This window comes from Pistacia vera, unplaced genomic scaffold (genome assembly GCF_008641045.1).
Source record: "Pistacia vera cultivar Batoury unplaced genomic scaffold, PisVer_v2 Contig460, whole genome shotgun sequence".
NCBI lineage: Eukaryota > Viridiplantae > Streptophyta > Magnoliopsida > Sapindales > Anacardiaceae > Pistacia > Pistacia vera.
In genome coordinates, this window is record NW_022196291.1 from 30,997 (window position 1) to 50,955 (window position 19,959).

Consider the following 19,959-nt stretch of genomic DNA (forward strand, 5'->3'; position numbering starts at 1 on the left):
AGGGATCTGCAATCATGAGATCTATCCTAATATGTGCAATAGACACTCGTTGTTTCTGAACCTCCTCCTTAACGGCAAAATACTTTAATTCCATATGTTTAGCACCTCTTGAGTATTTGTCGTTCTTGGAGAAGAAAACTGTTGTAGAATTATCACAATAAATTTTCAGGGGCTTGATAATGGTGTCACCAATCCCAAGTCCTAAAATAAAGTTACGTAGCCATAATGCAGGAATTGTAGCCTCAAAACATGCCACAAACTCTGCTTCCATAGTTGATGAAGTGATGACAGTCAGCTTAGCACTTTTCCATGAGACTACTCCTCTAGCTAATAGGAACAAATAACCAAAAGCAGATTTTCTATTGTCCAGGCATCCAGCAAAATCTGAATCTGAATATCCAATTATTTCTAAATGATCAGATCTTCTATATGTGAGCATATAATTCTTCGTTCCTTGCAGATATCTCAAAACTTTCTTTGCAACTTTCCAATGATCAATTCCCAGATTACTTTGATACCTGCCTAACATACCGACAGTAAAACTAATGTCTAGTCTAGTCTAGGTTTGTGCATACATCAAACTGCCAACAACCAAAGCATATGGAATTGGTTCCATTTTCTTTCGTTCTACATTGTTCTTTGGGCGTTGCATGAGACTGAATTTATCCCCTTTTTGCATAGGGACAATGCTTGCTGAACATGATTCCGTGTGAAACCTCCTCTATAATTCTCTCAATATATCCTTTTTGAGACAACCCCAACAATCCTTGTGATCTATCTCAGAATATTTCAATTCCTATCACATAGGATGCCTCTCCCATGTCTTTCATTTCGAAATTCTTTGAGAGAAAATTCTTGGTTTCATATAATATCCCAAATCATTCGTAGCGAGCAAAATATCGTCAACATATAAGACTAAAATACAAACTTGCTTCCACTGATCTTTTGGTATATACATCAATCAATATGTTTTCCTTAAATCAAAAGATGTTATGGTATCATTAAACTTAAGATACCATTGTTGAGAAGCTTGTTTAAGTCCATATATTGGCTTCTTAAGCTTACACACCATATGACATTTCCCTTCAACTGAGAAGCCTTTAGGTTGGTCCATATAAACTTCCTCCTCAAGATTTCCATTAAGAAAGGTTGTTTTCACATCCATTTGGTGCAACTCTAAATCATAATGTGATGTGTTTTTGAAAGTTTTGAGTGAGTTGTAATTCTTCTAAACAACCCAAACATACAAAACACACTAAAGTACATGAACTGGATAAAGTAAAGGATAAATTAAAGATAATACACAACAAATAACAAGATAAAGTAAAGATAAGTGCCAATGATCTCGAAAGCGTAAAGGCTATGCCACCGGCTATGGAACATCACTAACAAGATAGAAGCCAAATTCCCAAGGCTTAAAGGCAATGCCACTGGCCAAGGGTCTCCAAAATGTAAAGGCATGGCCACCGGTTTTGGATTCCACCACCAAGCATGGCAAGAACTTGGATAAAGGAAAAATGATAAAACTCTCTCAAGAGCTCTCACATTTTCATTTCCAAAAATTTAACTCTCAACTTGTATTACAATGAAAGAGAAGACCCCTTTATATAGGGTTACATTAGATGCCACATAGGAGAGAGAATTACAAAGTCAAAGTCAAGATAATAATAAACTATGAGACACATTTTCATTAGCCACCCTAAATGTCTCCTAAAAGCCAAAATGCCTACAAACATAAGTAAGAACCTTTAACCTAGAAATTTCCCAAAATGGTAAGGAACATGGAGCCACCAAGGATGACAACCTTGTCTTTGTTAAATCGGGAATGTCTTGAGCCACCCATGTTATAATCTTGTCCACTCCATTAAATGCCTCCATATGCATATGTTTGACTAGCCTTTGTTCTCTCCATTTTAACTTGAAAATCCTAGCTCCAACAATTCAAACTACACCTAAATAAATGGATTGGGCATATTGGATCAACAATTTGAGGGGCTTGGATGAAATGGGCTTAACTTGAGCTCATCTTTCTGCTTCCTTCTCCTTGGGCCGAATTGACCATGGGTTTGGATTTGTCTTGCAATGTTACTTCAACTTGGGCCGATTTGCTTCTAGAATTATGAATGGCTTTTCCTATTAACTTTGTTTGGCTCATATAAAGATTAATGGGCTGCCTTGAATGTGAATTCGCATCATAATGAGCCACTAATGCCATAATAATTCTTAAAGAGTCCTTTTTAGAAACTATGGAAAAAATCTATTTATAATCAATGTATTCTTTCTGAGTATAACCCTTGGTAACAAGTCTGGCTTTATATCATTCTATGTTGCCATTTGAATTGCGTTTGGTCTTAAAAACCCATGTACAACCAACTCTTTTTGAACCTTTAGGCAACTCAACAAGATCCCAAACTTTATTTTGTTCCAAGGATTTCAACTCTTCATTCATGGCATCAATCCACTTATCGGACTCATTACAATTTATGGCTTGTGAAAATGAAACCAGATCCTTATTAATTCCAATGTCAAAATTTGACTCTTGCAAGTAAATCACATAATCATCTAAAATTGTAGGGCTTCTTTGTCTTTGAGACATTCTTAATGATGATTCTTGTGATACTTATTTGTCAGACCTTAATGGATTAGGTTCTTCATGGAATGATTCTTGATTTAATTGTTGTTCGTTATTGTTGAAACGTTCTACAATAGGAACAACATCCATAGTAGATTCAGGTAAGGGAGTGTCCACCCTTATCTCTCTGATATCTATCTTCTGTTGTTCATGACTCCCACTAATCTCATCATTTTCAAGAAATTTTGCATCACCAGTTTCCACAGTTCTGCAACTATGGTTAGGACAGTAAAACCTATGCCCTTTGGATTTCTCTGGATAACTAATAAGTATCCACTGATTGTTCTAGAAACCAATTTCTTTTCATGTGGGTTATAGATTCTTACTTTCGCCGGGCAACCCCAAACATGCAAGTGCCTTAAACTAGGTTTCCTTCCATTTCATAACTCAAAAGGAATTTTGGGAACTGCTTTACTAGGAACCCTATTCAATAAGTACACGACGGTTTTTAGAGCATGCATCCACAATGATAAGGGTAATGAGGAGTTACTCATCATACTTCTAACCATATCCATTAGTGTTCTATTACGCCTTTTTGCTACACCATTTTGTTGAGGTGTATTGTGCACATATGCCCCGCTTTTCAAGAAATCTTGTAAATGGACCTGAACAGTGTCCTGATTCATTATACTTCCCATAGTATTCACCACCTTTATCAGAACGTATGATTTTCACCTTTCTATCTTATTGCCTTTCAACCTCATTAATATATATTTCAAGGGCATTAATTGCTTGAGACTTCTCATGCAACAAGTAAAGATAATCATAACGTGAAAAATCATTAATAAATGTGATGAAATACTTTTCTCCACTAAAGGTCGAAGCTTCAAAAGGTCCACGTATATCGGTGTGTATAATTACAAGAAGCTGTGAACTTCTTGTGGCTACTTTCTTATTGTGTCTGGTTTGCTTTCCCTTAATGTAATCCACACATGTTCCAAGATCAGTAAAATCTAGATTTGGAAGAATCTCATTCTTTACTAACCTTTTTATATGTTCTTTGGATGTGTGACCCAAACGTCTATGCCACAAGAAAGATGAATTTTCATTTAATCAACCATGCTTAATTCTAGAATTACGATGTATCGTGAGTAGGGTTTCAGCAAAAATATGATCAAGATTTAGTTTATATAAACCATCACTAAGAATACCAGATCCAATAAAAATAGTATTCTTATACAAACTAAAACAACGTTCTCCAAACCTAACAATAAAACTAGAAATATCTAATTTTGAAAGAGAAACAAAATTACGAGAAATACAAGGAACATGAAGGGTTTCTAATAGATCTAGGTGATGGCCGGTATCCAAGATGAAGTGATAAGTCCCTATTCCTTCGACCAAATCCTTCATTCGATTCCCCATAAACACAAAGTTCTCATTTGGACTTGTGGTCCGGATCCTAAGGAATCCCTACATTGTATTGCAAATATGAGTGGTAGCACCAGAATCAAGCCACCAAGTATTATAAGGAACTTCAGTCAAATTTGATTCGAAACATACTAAAGCACTTGGCTTACCTTTCTTTTTGAACTAAGCCCTGCGTTTATGGCAATCTTTCTGACAGTGCCCAAGTTTTTTGCAAAAATGACATTTATCGCCCTTGCGTTCCTTCTTTGATTTTTAGAATCATCCTTAAACTCATCCTTTTTCGATCATTTCTTCTTGATTCTTTTTGTCTTATTTTGACTAGCTTCATGCTTCACAACGTTAAGTGAATGACCTTCTTGATTCTTCAACCTTAATTCCTTATGTACTAACTTACTGGACAATTCATTTAAACTCCACTTATCTTTAATAGTGTTGTAGTTTACTTGAAATGTCCCATACTTAAGATGCAATGAGTGAAGAGTAAAGTGGAATTAAAAAATCATCATCAATGGTCAAACCTAACCTCCTTAATTTTATCACTATATTCTTCATTTCAATAGATGATCGCCCATACTTCAAGAGCCGTCATACTTCATGGTTGTCAAAGAAGACATCAGCATTGTAGACAAAGATTTATCTGTAGAACGAAATCTATCTTCTAGAAAACTAAGATATTCTTTAGCATTGTTAGTTTGTGGAAGAGTCTTTAATGTTGCCAGCTATTGTCATCCGCATAAACATTAGACAAAGTTTATTTGCCTTATAACATTTTTTGTTATAGAATTTCTCTTCATCAATGCTGGTATCAGTAATATCAGCAGGTTTCTGTTCATCGAGAGCCATGTCCAAATCTAAAACTCCCAAATTGAAATGAACTTGCTCCTTCCATTCTGAGAAATTCAATCCGTTAAACATGACAAAGGATGATGCTTGAGAATGTAAAGAAAGAGAAACCGAAACTTCAATTTAATACTCACCATTAGCTAAAATAAAAACATATCCAGAAAATATAATTGTAAGATATATCAAAGTTCTCCTTTGGATAGATACAAGGATATATCATCATTCAACATGCCTATTTTTCTTTATGGGTGATTACATATATTTTTAATTAATTATATTTACTATCTTTGGATATGTAAATAAAATCAATGAAAAATATCAACTCACCTCTTTATATTCTTTATGCATAAAAACTGACTTACCTTTGGGTATGTCTAAATTTCTTATGGATAAGGAATCTTAAAAATTCTAGGCATCAAAAGGACAACTTGAAAATTTTCATATTTCAAATTTAACAACGTACTAGTTTGGCCACTTTGGTGACTTACAAACTATTATAATATCAAACATAAGCTTATGCACATAATTGAAAATTATAAAACCTTTTCTGCGTCGAAGCATAACCCTCCTCTCTCATTTTCACCTCCAACTGTCTCAGTAATTCATAAATCTGCTTGCACTCTGGGTGGAGTCTATCATCAGAGACAAATCTATAGGCCTCATTCTTAAAATTCAACCACACTATTCCCAAAAGTCTTCTTAAAACCTAATAGATCACATGCAATGTAGGTCTACAATCGGCAAAGGAAGCATAGTAAAGGATCACAAGCTGGGCTGGCAAAACAATACAGGATAGATGGTAACATGACAGAGGACAGTTAGCACATGACAAATGGCAATATGGGAGAGGAGCGATACAACATTCTGGGCATTACAAAAAGAGAGCAGATTGTCAGGGAAAGGCAGAAGAGAGGAAAAGGAAATTTGGGAGGCAGCTGGCCCTCGAAGCACAACAGTGTTATTTTGTTTCTTTAAATCTGTTTTAAGTGTTTGAGTCTTTAATATTGAGTACGTAGTGAACTTTTATTTTGGTTATCTTTTTGCAATTCCAAAAGTGTAATACACAGTCTGAATCATTCAAATATAACCTTCTCTTATTGAATATTCTGCTAACATTTTTTTCTTTTAACTGTCACATTTTGTTGCTGGTTTGTTGAGTTGTTGAGCGAGGTTGCTCGCTGGGGTATGGTTAGTACTCGAATGGAAAATAGAATGGACATTGTTGAAAAGGAAGTTATTGGGTTGAAGAGAGACATTTCCAAGTTGATAGAAACAGTGGCATTCATGAGGGAGATAATGATGGACGTGCAAAACTGGATGAGGCGTAAGGATGAACAGGAAGAAGCTCACCATAGAGCAGAAGAAGAAATACAACGAAAAACTGAGGAAGAGGCTCGCCGGAGGATGGTAGGGCATGAAGAAGACAACAACTCAGGCATGGGGAACCATCACCACCACCTCCTCCTTACCACAGAGGCTATCACCACCACAAAGGGGGAACCCGACGAGAGTAGGGAGGCAGAAAATTAGAGCTTCCACTTTTTTCTGGTGAAGATCTGTATGGCTGGGTTTTTCACGTGGAAAGGTACTTCACCCTTAATCAAGTTACCGATGAGGGTAAGGTCCTCTCCACGACGTTGTGCATGGAAGGGGAAGCCCTCCATTGGTATCAATAGAACGAATCTAGGGCACCGGGACTGATGTGGGCTGCGTTCAAGGTGGTTTTCCTGCAGAGATTCAGCAGCGCACAAGAAATTAGCCCGTTGGAACTTCTTATGTCGATGAGGCAAACTGAAACTGTGTTGGACTAGCGCTGGTGGTTTGAAGAAATTGCGGCAATGACAGTAAGAGAAAGGGAAGATGTGCTTTCTACAATGTTTTTGAACGGGTTACAACCCGAGATCCGTGCTGAAGTGAAGCTCCAACAACTAGATATTTTGGGTCAGCCAAATTCTTTAACTCAAATTGCAATCCTAGCTCAGAGAATGAAAGAAAGAAATTCAGTCTTGGAAGAAGCCAAAGGAGGATTGGGCCGACAAGGGAAGTATGGGGGAATTAGTAATGGCCCATGTTTCAACTTAAACCCAATTGGAATGGAAGAGCAAAAAAGGGCCCAAACACACATAAGCCAAAGCCACATAACCCAACCCAACAACACCCAAACACATTCAACTCGAAAATTCAGCCCCAAAACATAAATTTCAGGCGTGCTTCCACCGAGAACAACTCCAGTTATGCTTCAACTCCAGCAGCCACCTTCAGATGTTCCAACTTTTGGCGAGATTTTCCTTTCCAGAGGTTAACAGAATCCGAGATCCAGAGAAAGAGAGAAAAGGGATTATGTTATAAATGTGATGCAAATTTTTTACCTGGGCATAGTTGTAGTGAGAAACAGTTTTAGATTGTTCTACTTGAGGGAGAAGATGGGGATCCAAAGCTGCAGGAAGAAGAGGAAAATGAGGAAGTTGTCATTGAACAAAATCAAAGCCAAGTGGAGCTATCCATCAGCTTGGTGGTGGGAATACAATGGCCAAAAACGATGAAGCTTAAAGGGAGTATCCACGGTAAGGAATTAATTGTGTTGATTGATAGTGGGGCTTCCCACAATTTCATTGGTTTGGAGGCAGTGGGTAGGTTGGAATTACCAATGGTTACGACCCTGTAACGCCCCACATGAGGTACGTTGTCATTGTTTCCTCTTCCGCTCTTATTTGAAATTGGTTTTGGTAATATCGTTTGATTGAATGCGGTGTTGAATGTTTGCCCTGAAATTGGTTGAGAATAGAAGAAGTTTAGTGTACCAAGCTTCGCCGCGGCGAAGATGTGTTGAGACCACCGGAAACTCTCTGGACGGTTTCGCCGCGGTGACAGAAACTTCTTCGCCGCGGCGACGGGCCGATTAGGAATGTTGGTTAAGTTTTAGATATTTTCTTCCCTAAGGGCAATTTGACTATTCTACCCCTAATTAGCAGGAAAAGTGGGGAGTTAATTGTAAGGATTTTTCATGGAGAATATGTTGATAGGGGGTGAGTTTGTAATGAATCAAAGGATATAAATGGAATTTCCAAAGAAGGTAAGGGCAAAATGGGAATGATTGTGTTTTATTTCATTAAAAGGAATAGAATTAACAAACCCCTCATTCTTCTTCTCAAACGCACTCTCATCTTTACTCTCTCAATTCCTTTTTCTTTTGATCAAGGATTTCCAGGGGTTTTGAATGATTAGGGGTGAAAAAGCAACCTAAGGCTTCCTAAGGTAAGGATTTCTACTTAAGTGTGTGATTTGGGAGTTTTAACCTATATTGAAGTTTGAGGGTTTTTGTTATTTTGGTTGAGAGTAGAGAAAAAGTCAAGCAAACAAGTGAAAGGAAGAGTTGTGGAAGTCTTCCATAACAAGGTAAGTAAACCCAACCAAGTTGAGATTATAAATTCTCTTGATTAGGGTTTTGATAGAAATGATGTATGTATGTGATGTACATGTAATAGCCATGTGTGAAGGCTTAAATAGAGATTTCTATGCTTTGTGAATGTTTACACCTTGCAAATATGAGAAATGAGTTGTTGGTTGGCAAGGTAGTTGAGATGGAATTGAAGGGGTGTTATGGAACCCTTTTTGGAAGTGTTTTGTTTGACAGGTTTTTATGGCTTTGTGAAGGGGTTTTTCCCCATTTTGGATGGTTAGGAAAAGTTTTAGAATCATGGCTATAATAGAGTTTTATAGTGCACATGAGTTGTTTGATGAAATGCCTAATAGAGGTTTGAGTGTGAGTAGTGAACCTTATTCTTGCAACATTGCATGTTGGCATTTCATAAGTATTAGTGGAGATGAACCATCCATAGGCACTAATGGTGCATTGAAAAGTGACCTAAGAAAGGGTAGGAAACTTGTGTATGCAATACCCTATGAGTAGAGAGCTTAGTGGGTAAAATTACTCTAAGGGTAGAGAGCATTGAAAAATGCTACAATAGAATGAATTAGAAGAGTAGTATAGTTGGGATGATGCTTTGTGATCATCACCCGACCGTTATGGGAATCGGATTGATGCTTTGTGATCATCATCCGAATAGCCCTTAGAGATGGGTCGATGCTTTGTGATCGTCACCCAATGAGCAATAGAAATGGGTAGATGCTTTGTGACCACTACCCGGTTAGTTGTTAGATAAGTGGGTTGATGCTTTGTGATCATCATCCAACATTTAGTAGAAGCGGGTTGATGCTTTGTGATCATCATCCAACATTTAGTAGAAGCGGGTTGATGCTTTGTGATCATCACCCGACAGTGACTAGAGACGGGTTAATGCTTGGTGATCGTTACTCAAGAGTCATGAGAAACAAGTAGGTGCTAGGTGATCTCCACCTGATAGTTAGGAAAACCGAGTAAGTGCTTTGTAATCCCCACTCGGTAGTCACTAAGAACGGGTTGGTACTGTGTGAATTCCACCCGATAATCATGGAGAATGAGATGGTGCTGTGTGAACGCCATCCGGCCATACCTCCGGTAAGATGACGCCATGATGTTTAGTAGAAACAGATATAGAAACAGAAATAGTAAAAGGAAAGAATTACGTGTGATACATACGGGGACAGACAGATAGAGGGTTTTACTTACTGAGCATTATTTTGTGCTCACCCCGTTATTTTCCTTTGTGGATGCAGGATCTAGGTGTTGATGCAGTCGGAGGGGTGTCGGCAAGCGAGGAGCAATAGCTACACTATTTCCCCTGTTTTGTCTTTTAAAATGAATTTTTGTAAACAATACTCTTTGTGTATAAAAGACATATGAATTGAAATGAAAAGAAAACTTTGGGCCCAATTTTACATTGTTATTATGCATGCATTATACTAGTTTTCAGTGAGATGTTACAGACCCCGTCTTTTAGAGTCAGAGTGGGAGATGGTTATCGGGGGACATGTTAGGGGGAATGTAAAGTGGTTCCGATGGAATTACAAGGAATGGTTGTGGTTCAAGATTTTTTTCCGTTTGAAATGGGGAGCGCTGATATAGTACTCAGGATGGCGTGTTGGAGACTTTAGGGGAGACAGTAATTAATTGGAAGAAGCAGACTATGAAGTTCAGATCAGGAGAGTGAATGGTACAACTACGAGGGGATCCTTCCTTAAGCAAAACACTAGTGTCTTTGAAGGCCATGATTAAGACTGTACAGAGGGAAGGACAAGGAGTGTTAATCGAGTTTGGGGAGACTCAGAGACAAACGGAAACGAAGAGAGAATTGACAAAAAATTGGTAGGGGTGTTGGATAAGTTTGGACAGGTGTTTGAACCCTTGGCCGAATTACCACCCACTAGAACTTAAGACCATTCAATTCCATTAGTGCCAGGCACCCAACCCCCAAATCTTCGATCGTATAAATACCCATACTATCAAAAGAATGAGATAGAGCGCATTGTTAAAGAGATGATGGCTTTCGGGATCATCAAACCCAATGTGAGTCCGTTTTCAAGTTCGGTGTTACTAGTGAAGAAAAAAGATGGTGGATGGAGGTTTTATGTTGACTATAGGGCCGTGAATAAAATTACAGTACCAGACAAGTTTCCGATTCCGACAATTGATGAATTGTTTGATGAACTAGAAGGAGGTCGATATTCTCTAAACTAGATTTGAAGTCAGGTTACCACTAGATACGAGTCCTCCCTGAAGACACCCACAAGATGACATTCTGGACTCACGAAGGACATTATGAATTTTTGGTCATGCCCTTCGGATTAACAAACGCACCTTCCACTTTCCAAGCATTAATGAATGAAATTTTCAGGCCATACTTGCGCAGGTTTATACTTGTTTTCTTAGACGACATACTCATCTATAGCAAGGGGATGAATGAGCACTCGAGACATTTGGCAACCGTCCTTCAGATTCTACTGGAACATCAGTTGATAGTGAACAGAAAAAAACATTTGTTCGGGCAGCGACAGAGAGAGTATTTAGGGCATGTCATCTTAGCCGAAGGCATAGCTGTCGATCCATCCAAGATAGAGAGCATCATCAAATGGCCAGTACCAAAGAATGTGAGAGCACTCCACATGTTTCTTAGTTTAACAGGCTACTATCGACGTTTTGTCCAAGATTACGGTAAGATCACAGCACCCCTAACAACTTTACTTAAGAAAGATGCTTTCGGATGGAACGAAACAGCCCAAACAGCGTTCAAAGAGTTGAAGAGGATTATGACTAGCGTTCCTGTTCTAGCTATGTCTAATTTTTCCAAAAATTTTGTGATAGAAACAGATGCTTCAGGTAATGGATTAGGGGCAGTCTTGATGCAAGAAGGACGACCACTCGCATACATAAGTAAAGGGTTGTCGATGAAGTCTCAGTTAAAGTCAGTCTAGGAACGGGAACTCATGGTCGTGGTTCTAGCGACTCAAAAGTGGCATCATTACCTCCTGGGACAACAATTTGTTATCCGAACAGACCAATGGAGCCTGCACTTCCTGACCGACCAAAATTTTTTGAGTTAAAGTCAACAGAAATGGGTCATCAAGCTGCTGGGATTGAATTTTGTCGATCGGGAGCAGAAAATAAGGCTACTGACGCACTGTCTTGCAGGGAAAAAGAGGTGGAACATAATGCCATAACTATGGGTTGTTTTGCAAGTATGAAGGACTTAGAAGAGGCTATTTAGAAGGATGAGAAACTTCGTCACATTATTCAACAACTTTTGATCGATCCAAATGGCCGACCTCCCTTCCAACTGGCGAGCCACCACTTACTCCATCAGGGCAGGTTAGTAGTCCCTAAAATAGGCACTCACATACAAAACCTTCTACATGAGTTTCATTCTTCACCTGCGGAGGGGGGGGGGGGGGGGGGGGGGGCATTCCGGTTTTTTTTAGAACCTACAAACGCATTGGCAATGTGGCTTATTGGGAGGGATGAGAAAAGATATCAAGAATCTTGTGGAAGCTTGCGCTGTCTGCCAACAGAACAAATACGAGGCCTTGAGTCCTGCAGGATTGTTGCAACCACTACCCATTCCGAATCAAGTTTGGAAGGATATATCTATGGACTTCATTTCAGGGCTTCCGAAGGCCATATGGGTAGATACTATCCTAGTGGTGGTCGATCATCTCTCGAAATATAGCCATTTCGTCACATTGCAGCATCCCTACACTGCTAAGGAAGTTGTTGAGGTATTTATTAAGGAGATAGTCCGTCTACATGGGTTTCCACGATCGATCGTTTCTGATCGAGACCGGATCTTTATGAGTAATTTCTGGGGCGAGTTATTTCGCCAATCGGGGACCCAGCTCCATATGAGTTCAGCCTATCATCCACAAAATGGACGGGCAAACAGAGGTGGTAAATCGTTGCTTAGAAACTTATCTTAGGTGCTTTGTCAATGGCCAGCCGAAAGAATGCCCGAAATGGATACCTTGGGCAGAATTCTGGTTCAACACCATATTCAGTGTATCAGCAGATATGTGTCCCTTTAAAGCATTGTATGGTCGTGACCCTCCGGCGGTACTAAAATACACAAATCATTCCTCTCGAGTTGATAAAGTCCACCACCAACTCCAAGACCGCAACTACATTCTCCGAGACTTAAAGAACAACCTGGTTCAAGCCTAAAATCGCATGAAAATGTATACGGATAAAAGGAGAAGAGAAGTCGATTTTAAGGTGGGGGACTCAGCCTCTTTGAAACTTCAACCATATAGGCTACGCTCTCTAGCAAGGCGCCACAATGAAAAGCTTAGCCCACGATTTTATGATCCATTTGTAATCAAAAACAAAATCGAGGCAGCAGCTTACCAATTTGATCTTCCTCTCTCAGCTCCCATACACGATGTTTTCCATGTGTCTTAATTGAAGAAAGCCATTTTTCAAATTCTCAACAGCTAGCCCCTTCCGAACAACCTCAACGAGAACTTAGTTTTGAATGTGGAACCCCAATCAGTTCTTAAAAAATGAAAACTGTTGAATGGACAATGGGAAGTTCTCATCCACTGGAAAAGACTACCGGAATTCGAGAACACTTGGGAGGACTTCTACACCCTCAATTCTCAATTTCCCTCTTTCCTCCTTGAGGACAAGGTGGCTCTTTTTGGGGAGGGTAATGATATATCATATGCAATGCAGGTCTACAATAGGTAAAGGAAGCATAGTAGAGGATCACAAGCTGGGCTGGCAAAAAGTACAGGACAGATGGCAACATGATAGAGGATAGTCAGCACATGACAAATAGCAATATGGGAGAGGAGCAACACAACATTCTGTTATTGGAATATTAGACAGATGGCAATATGGGAGAGGAGCAGTACAACATTTTGGGCATTACAAAAAGAGAGCAGATCATCAGGGAAAGGCAAAAGAGAGGACAAGGAAATTTGGGAGGTAGCTGGCCCTCGAAGCACAACAGTGTTATTTTGTTTCTTTAAATCTGTTTGAGTGTTTGAGTCTTTAATATTGAGTACGTAGTAAACTTTTATTCTAGTTATCTTTTTGCAATTCCAAAAGTGTAATACACAGTCTGAATCATTCAAATACAACCTTCTGTTCCTGAATATTCTGTTAACATTTTATTCTTTTAACTGTCACATTTCGTTGCTGAATCCTAACAAAAACCTTCTCCTTTATTACAGCTCTCAGCTTTGCCACACTACCCCATCACTGTTTTGCCAGCCCAGCTTGTGATCCTCTACTATGCTTCATTTGCCTATTGTAGACCTACATTGCATGTGATCTATCATTACCCTCCCCAAGAAGATGGCAACATGACAGAGGATAGTCAGCACATGACAAATGGCAATATGGGAGAGGAGCAGCACAACATTCTATTATTGGAATATTAGACAGATGGCAATATAGGAGATGAGCAGTACAACATTCTGTTATTGGAATATTAGACAGATGGCAATATGGGAGAGGAGCAGTACAATATTCGAGGCATTACAAAAAGAGACCAGATCGTCAGAGAAAGGCAGAAGAGAGGACAAGGAAATTTGGGAGGCAGCTGGCCCTCGAAGCACAGTAGTTTTATTTTGTTTCTTTAAATTTGTTTTGAGTGTTTGAGTCTTTAATATTGAGTACGTAGTAAACTTTTATTTTGGTTATCTTTTTGCAATTCCAAAAGTGTAATACACAGTCTGAATCATTCAAATACAACCTTCTGTTCTTGAATATTCTATTAACATTTTTTTCTTTTAACTGTCACATTTCGTTGCTGGTTTGTTGAGTTGCTGAATCCTAACAAAAACCTTCTCCTTTATTACAGCTCTAAGCTTTGCCACACTACCCCATCTGTCATCCAGAGCATATATATTTGATAACAGGATGTAATACCCAGCACGTTTAGGATCCAAGTGGAACAGATTCTTCGCTGCAACCTCCCCAATCTTGATATTGTGATGAATCCTACAGGCACCAAGCAAGGCTTCCCAAACATGGGGCCCCGCTGGAATTGGCATTTGGTTAATAATGTCCAGGGCCTTGGATAACTCTCCCCTATGGCCAAGAAGATAAACCATTATCCCATAATGCTCCGAATCAAGATCCAGTCAGTATTCATGCAACATCATATCAACTATCCCAATCCCCTCTTCAACCAAACCTGCATGACTACAAGCAGATAAAATTGAGAGGGAAGTAACACTGTTAGGCCTAACTACAGGACTCTTGACCATTTGATGGAAAACATTTAATGCTTCTCTTCTTCGTCCATGAAGCCCATAACCAACAATCATAGCACTCCAGATAACAACATCTTTATAACTTATCCCTTCAAATATTTTTATGGCATTGTCTATGCTACCAGATTTTGAGTACAACTCTATGAGTGAGGCCCCAATGAAAATGTTGTTGTCAAATCCTTTTCTGACCACATAACCGTGAAGGCAGAAAGCTTGCTGAAGAACTCCTAATCCTGAACAAGATGCAAGAATCTTCACCATCGCAATAGCATTAGATTGAGTATCATCTGATAGCATGTCGCGAAACACTTTCATTAACTTGTAAGCCATTCCAATTAGAGCATACCCACCTAACCAATCAACCCAAGAGACCTCATCTTTATTTGTCATTCTACGAAAAACATCAACAGCTTCCTCAAGCGAAAAGCATTTCATGTACATATCAATTAAAGCTGTGGGGACAGAAGCTTGTAACTCAAAACCTTTCTCAGTAGCCAGTTCATGAATCTTCTTGCCCTCTTCTAAATTACAAGAAGCTGCACATGCTTATAAAGCAATAACAAACGTAACTGCATTAGGTTCAAATCTCTTCTCAATTATGTCATTGAAAAGCTTTAGGCCTTCAACAGCAGCACCATTTTGAGCATAGCAAGAAATCATTGAACTCCATGATATAACATCTTTCTCCAGCATCTTCCGAAACAAATTAAAAGCATTTCTTGTAGAACCCGTCTTCGCATACAAATTCAACAATGAGTTACACAAACTTAAATCACTAACGTCAAACCCCTTCCTGATCACAAAACCATGCACACACCTCCCAATCTTAAAACTCATCAACTGTGCACAAGCAGAAATCAAGCTCGCAAGTGTCACCCTATAAGGATTCAGATTCTCAGCCATCACCATTTGATGAAAAAACATCACAACTTCTTCCAAAAAACCAATAACCATTGAAGTCCATAAAACAATATCTGGTTCAGAGAACCCTTTAAAAACATTCAAATCACAACCCATTTGCCCACATTTTGAGTAGAACTCAATCAACCTAGAACCAACAAACATGTCAACCGCATTCTTTGCGTTCTTCACAACAAACCCATGTACCATTTTGCCATGCTTAAGTGCACGCAAACCTACACACACCTTTAAGACAATGGGTATAGTAAAATTATCTGGTTCTTCTCGAGTAGTGAAAATCAAGTTATTGAAGAGATACAAAGTATCCTCCCATTGTTTCTCTCTACAATAACTCCTAAGCATGGCGTTATAAAGGTAGACAGTTTTTTGAGGCATTTCATCGAACACTTTGCGTGCATAATCGATAGAATAGATCAATAGAAATTCGCGTACAGAACATTGAGCCTTGTAGCAAAAAAGCTGTGATGGGCAAAGCCAGTTTTGAGAATTAGAGAATGTAATTGTACCAATGATTTGGCATTGTGGCATGATTTAAACAAACTAACAAACAGATCCCTCCTTGTCAATATAAGTCCCATTTCCATTCTCCAGATTTTTATTTCTACTTTTTAAGGAAACAAATAACTACAAGACTTTTGAAATATACACTATCTCAATATTGTTTCTTCATATACTTCATATGGGTGGGATAAATAATCTGAAAACTGGACCGAACCGGTAATCGAACCGAAAATTAGATTTTTTTTACAAACCGGTTTGGTTTTTGGTTTGCAAAATTTAAAAAACCGGAAAACTAGTTTGGTTTTCGATTTGAAAAATGTTCCAAACCGATTTTACCCTAACTATATAAGCAAAAAAAAAAAAAAAATTCACTCTTCTATATTTCTCTTCAGACTCTTCTCCGCCTCCAAATCTCCACACTTCCAGTCTTCCATAGTGCACACTGCACACTCCATCCATCCACACCGTAAGCTGACTCCAGTACTCCACTCTTCAATCTTCATCAGTCACTCCATTGTCCAGTCACCACTCCATCTTCATTCTTCATTTCTTCGCAGTTTGCACGTTCGCCAGCACCCAGCTGGTCCCAGCAGACTCCACTCTCCAGTCAGGCAGTCATGCCATTGTCCCACTATGAGCAGACTCCACTCTCAAAGCTCTGATCTTCACAGTCCACACTTCATAGTCTCCGATCGTCGCACTTGCGCCAGCACCTAGCAGACTCCACTCTCCAGTCACGCCACTGTCCCACCATGAGTAGACTCCACTCTCCAAGCTTCGATCTTCACAGTCTCTGCCATTCATTCGTGCTATGCTTTTTCGGCGAGATTGGAGTTTTGTTTGTTGAGATTTTAAAAGGAGATCGTTTGTGTGTTGTTTGGAGGTTGTTTGGGATCGGTTAAGAAGTTTTTTGAATTTGTTTTATGGGATTGATGGAATTCGTGGGAGGATGATCGAAGCTTTGTAAATTTTTGCACTCCACCTGTTTGTAAAAATTCCCAAGAAACTCCCCTATGAACTGTGGATTTCTCTTTTTTTCCTTTCCTCCCCATTTTTCTTTTCTCTCTTTTTTCTTTGATGATTGATTGATAATATGTATTTTTTATTATGTGATTAAATTGTTTAATAGATTATTGATTTGGATTGGAAGTGTTCGTAATCAGTGGTGGTTTGTGGCGGTGGTGATGCTGATGGCTGCATGGGGTGGTTTTGGTGGCTGGTCATTTTCAGTTTGAATATTTAATTTGGAAAGACCATTCTACCTTTTACTGTTATATTAATCAATTGTCTGTTAATTTAAGGGTGGAAATTAGAATTTATTAAACAAGGTGGGAACTTGCCATTTCAGAGTTGAAACAGTGGAAGAGAAAGTTTTCAATGATCAAGGCAGTGCTCAATGATGCCTAGGAGAAGCAACTGAAGAACGAGGCTGTGAAAATGTGGTTAAATTTATGTTTATATTTGAGTTTATTAATGAGTATTGACTATTGAGTAATGTGTATTTGAGTTTATTAATAAGTAATTTAATGTATTTTTCATACAAAGAATACAACAATAATACCAAAATAAAAGGGAAAAATAGTATGAAATTATATATAAAATAATAAATATTTGAATTTAGGGACTTAAATGAAACATTGAAGACTTTTAGGGATTAATTTGAAAACCGGTTAACCGGTTTATAATCGAAACCGGTCCGGTTTTCGGTTTGCATTTTCTCTAAACCGAATAACCGATTCGGTTTTCGGTTTTGCTAATCCGGTTCGGTTAACCGGATTATCCCACCCCTAATACTTCAATCCAAACCCTATTAATTTTTCTTTTTCTTTTTCACTTTTAACAGTGCCATCTTAGCTGACTGCTTATTTTATTACTACATTTATATTGTATTTATTTTATTAATTTTTCTAGGATTGGGATTTGGGATTTTTTAATCTCAATTTTTTAATTGTTAATACAGAAATCTATACCAACTAGAGTAATTCGATCGACCTTGGTGGGATCAAAACTGGTGTGTACGTGATTGCGGATAATCAGCAATGAATAAGTAATGAATGCAGTAGAGTAAATGGCAAAGAGATTTTTAAAGTGGTTCGGCAAAATAAACTCTTGAGTCTACATCCACTGTTTTTGTATTTGTTATGAGAGCTTACAATAGTAATTCTAGAAATACTTTCCAACCCCTTTCTCATTGTTTGAGAGAGTTTATATATAGAGTTTGCACAAAGGAAAGAGCGAAAATAAAGGAATTACAATTGAATTAAAATGCAACTTCGATATTCTTATGATTGGGCATTGTGATTGCGTAGAGATTGCTGTCAATATGATCTCTTTTGAGATATCTGAGATATGAAGTTATCTGGAAATTGGTTGAACGATCACGTAGATTGTTTGGGACTAGCTTGTGTTAGGTCGAGCTATAGCTCGACGAGCTTATGCTGGGTTGAACAATCAGTGGAGTCGAGCTGGTTCTGGGTCAGGTTATAATCTCATGATACTCTAAGCTTGATGGAAAAATCACGCACAACATTTTCTCCCTAGTGTTTGATGCTAGTTTCGAGCTTCAAAGACTATTGTTCGATTTGAGATAAAGCTCGGCGTGGTCAGTAAGTCATCAGACGCAGATTCGATCGAGCTTCAAGGGTCGAACCCATGCTCGGTCGACGTACTTTACACTTGGATCTTCTCTCCTCTGTGACACCTATCAAACTTGGAATATGAATGATCAAGACAATTATGTAAATTTCACGCGGTCATGTCGCATTAAATACGGCAGCCTTTGGCAATCACGTTTCATCGCGCATGGGTGCCTATAGTTGTCCACGCACGAAGTTGAGGCGATGTATGACGACGGTTATGATCACAACAGTCTGACGATTTGTCGCCTCTTGTGGACAGCTGACACGTGACCATGTCTAAGGGTTAGGATTGTTCAATAAATGGAGGGTTGAGATTCACTGTAGATTGACAACTACGATCGAAACCTGTCCTTTTGTCTCCCATGCAAGTTACCATAAAAGTGAACGAAGTCATCAGAAACTTACTCAACTTGCAAAAATTCCCTGAACCAAATGCACCCTTTAAGTAATCTTATCGACTTCAAGTTTGAAAAACAGCCCACCCTTCATTTTGTTTCAGAGATACACACACACACACACACACACACACATATGTATGTGTGTGTGTGTATCCCTGAAACAAAATGAAGGATATGTGTGTGTGTGTGTGTGTGTGTGTATAATATTTTTATTTTGCTTTTCGCACATTACATTGACGAGAACAACCAGTAAGAATACTAGGGGTGTGGAAATCCGGTTAACTGAACCGGATGGGGTGTTTTTTGAGCTGAACTGATTTTTCGGTTCAAGCAATATTTTGAACCGAAACCGAACTGGAATATCATATGAACCGATTTTTAACCGAACTGATAATTCGGTTTAAAAAACGGTTAACCGATTTTAAACCGGTTTCATACAAAATCTTAAATTCTAGAACAATTTTATAACATAACTTATTCACTGTCTCCAATTATTCTCACAACAAAAATCAACAAAATTTAAAACTGCAAAATAATCCCAACTTTCTTCCCAATCTTTTAACACTATTCTCCTCAATATTTTAACTTCCCAGTTGCATTTACAAAAATCATGGATTCATGAAGGAAAAACCAAAGAAAATAAAAAACTTGAAACTAAGAAACCCATTTGCTATAGATTCGATGGTTAAAGAAAATGAGAGATGAGAGTGGGTTGGTTAAGGATAGGTGTATAGATGTGGGGAAGAGAGGCTTGCAGTTGCGTTGTTGCGGATAGTGGTGGGGAAGCTTGTTACCGATGAAGGTGTAAATGGTTTCCCGGTACCAAATCGCAAGCAGCTGGCAAAGGCATCGATCTAGATTGCCACACGTCGTCGACAACCAAACACAGTTTAGCATCTAGATTTAAAATATGAAATAATGGTTTTGTGGATGTTGATGCGCGATTTTTACACCAACGAAACACACGTGTGAAATGTTGAGCTGGCCCAACAGACACACATGC

At 38.6% G+C, this 19,959-nt stretch overlaps 1 protein-coding gene across 1 annotated transcript; it reads right to left on the reverse strand.

The window, feature by feature from the left end:
- Positions 1-2,620: 2,620 nt before the first annotated feature.
- Positions 2,621-15,996, reverse strand: LOC116145128 (putative pentatricopeptide repeat-containing protein At3g01580). Its single transcript, XM_031430561.1, is given in 5 exon segments — positions 2,621-2,917; positions 4,763-4,962; positions 5,411-5,552; positions 14,066-15,829; positions 15,832-15,996. Coding segments are annotated over 5 exon segments (2,568 nt in total).
- Positions 15,997-19,959: the final 3,963 nt, after the last annotated feature.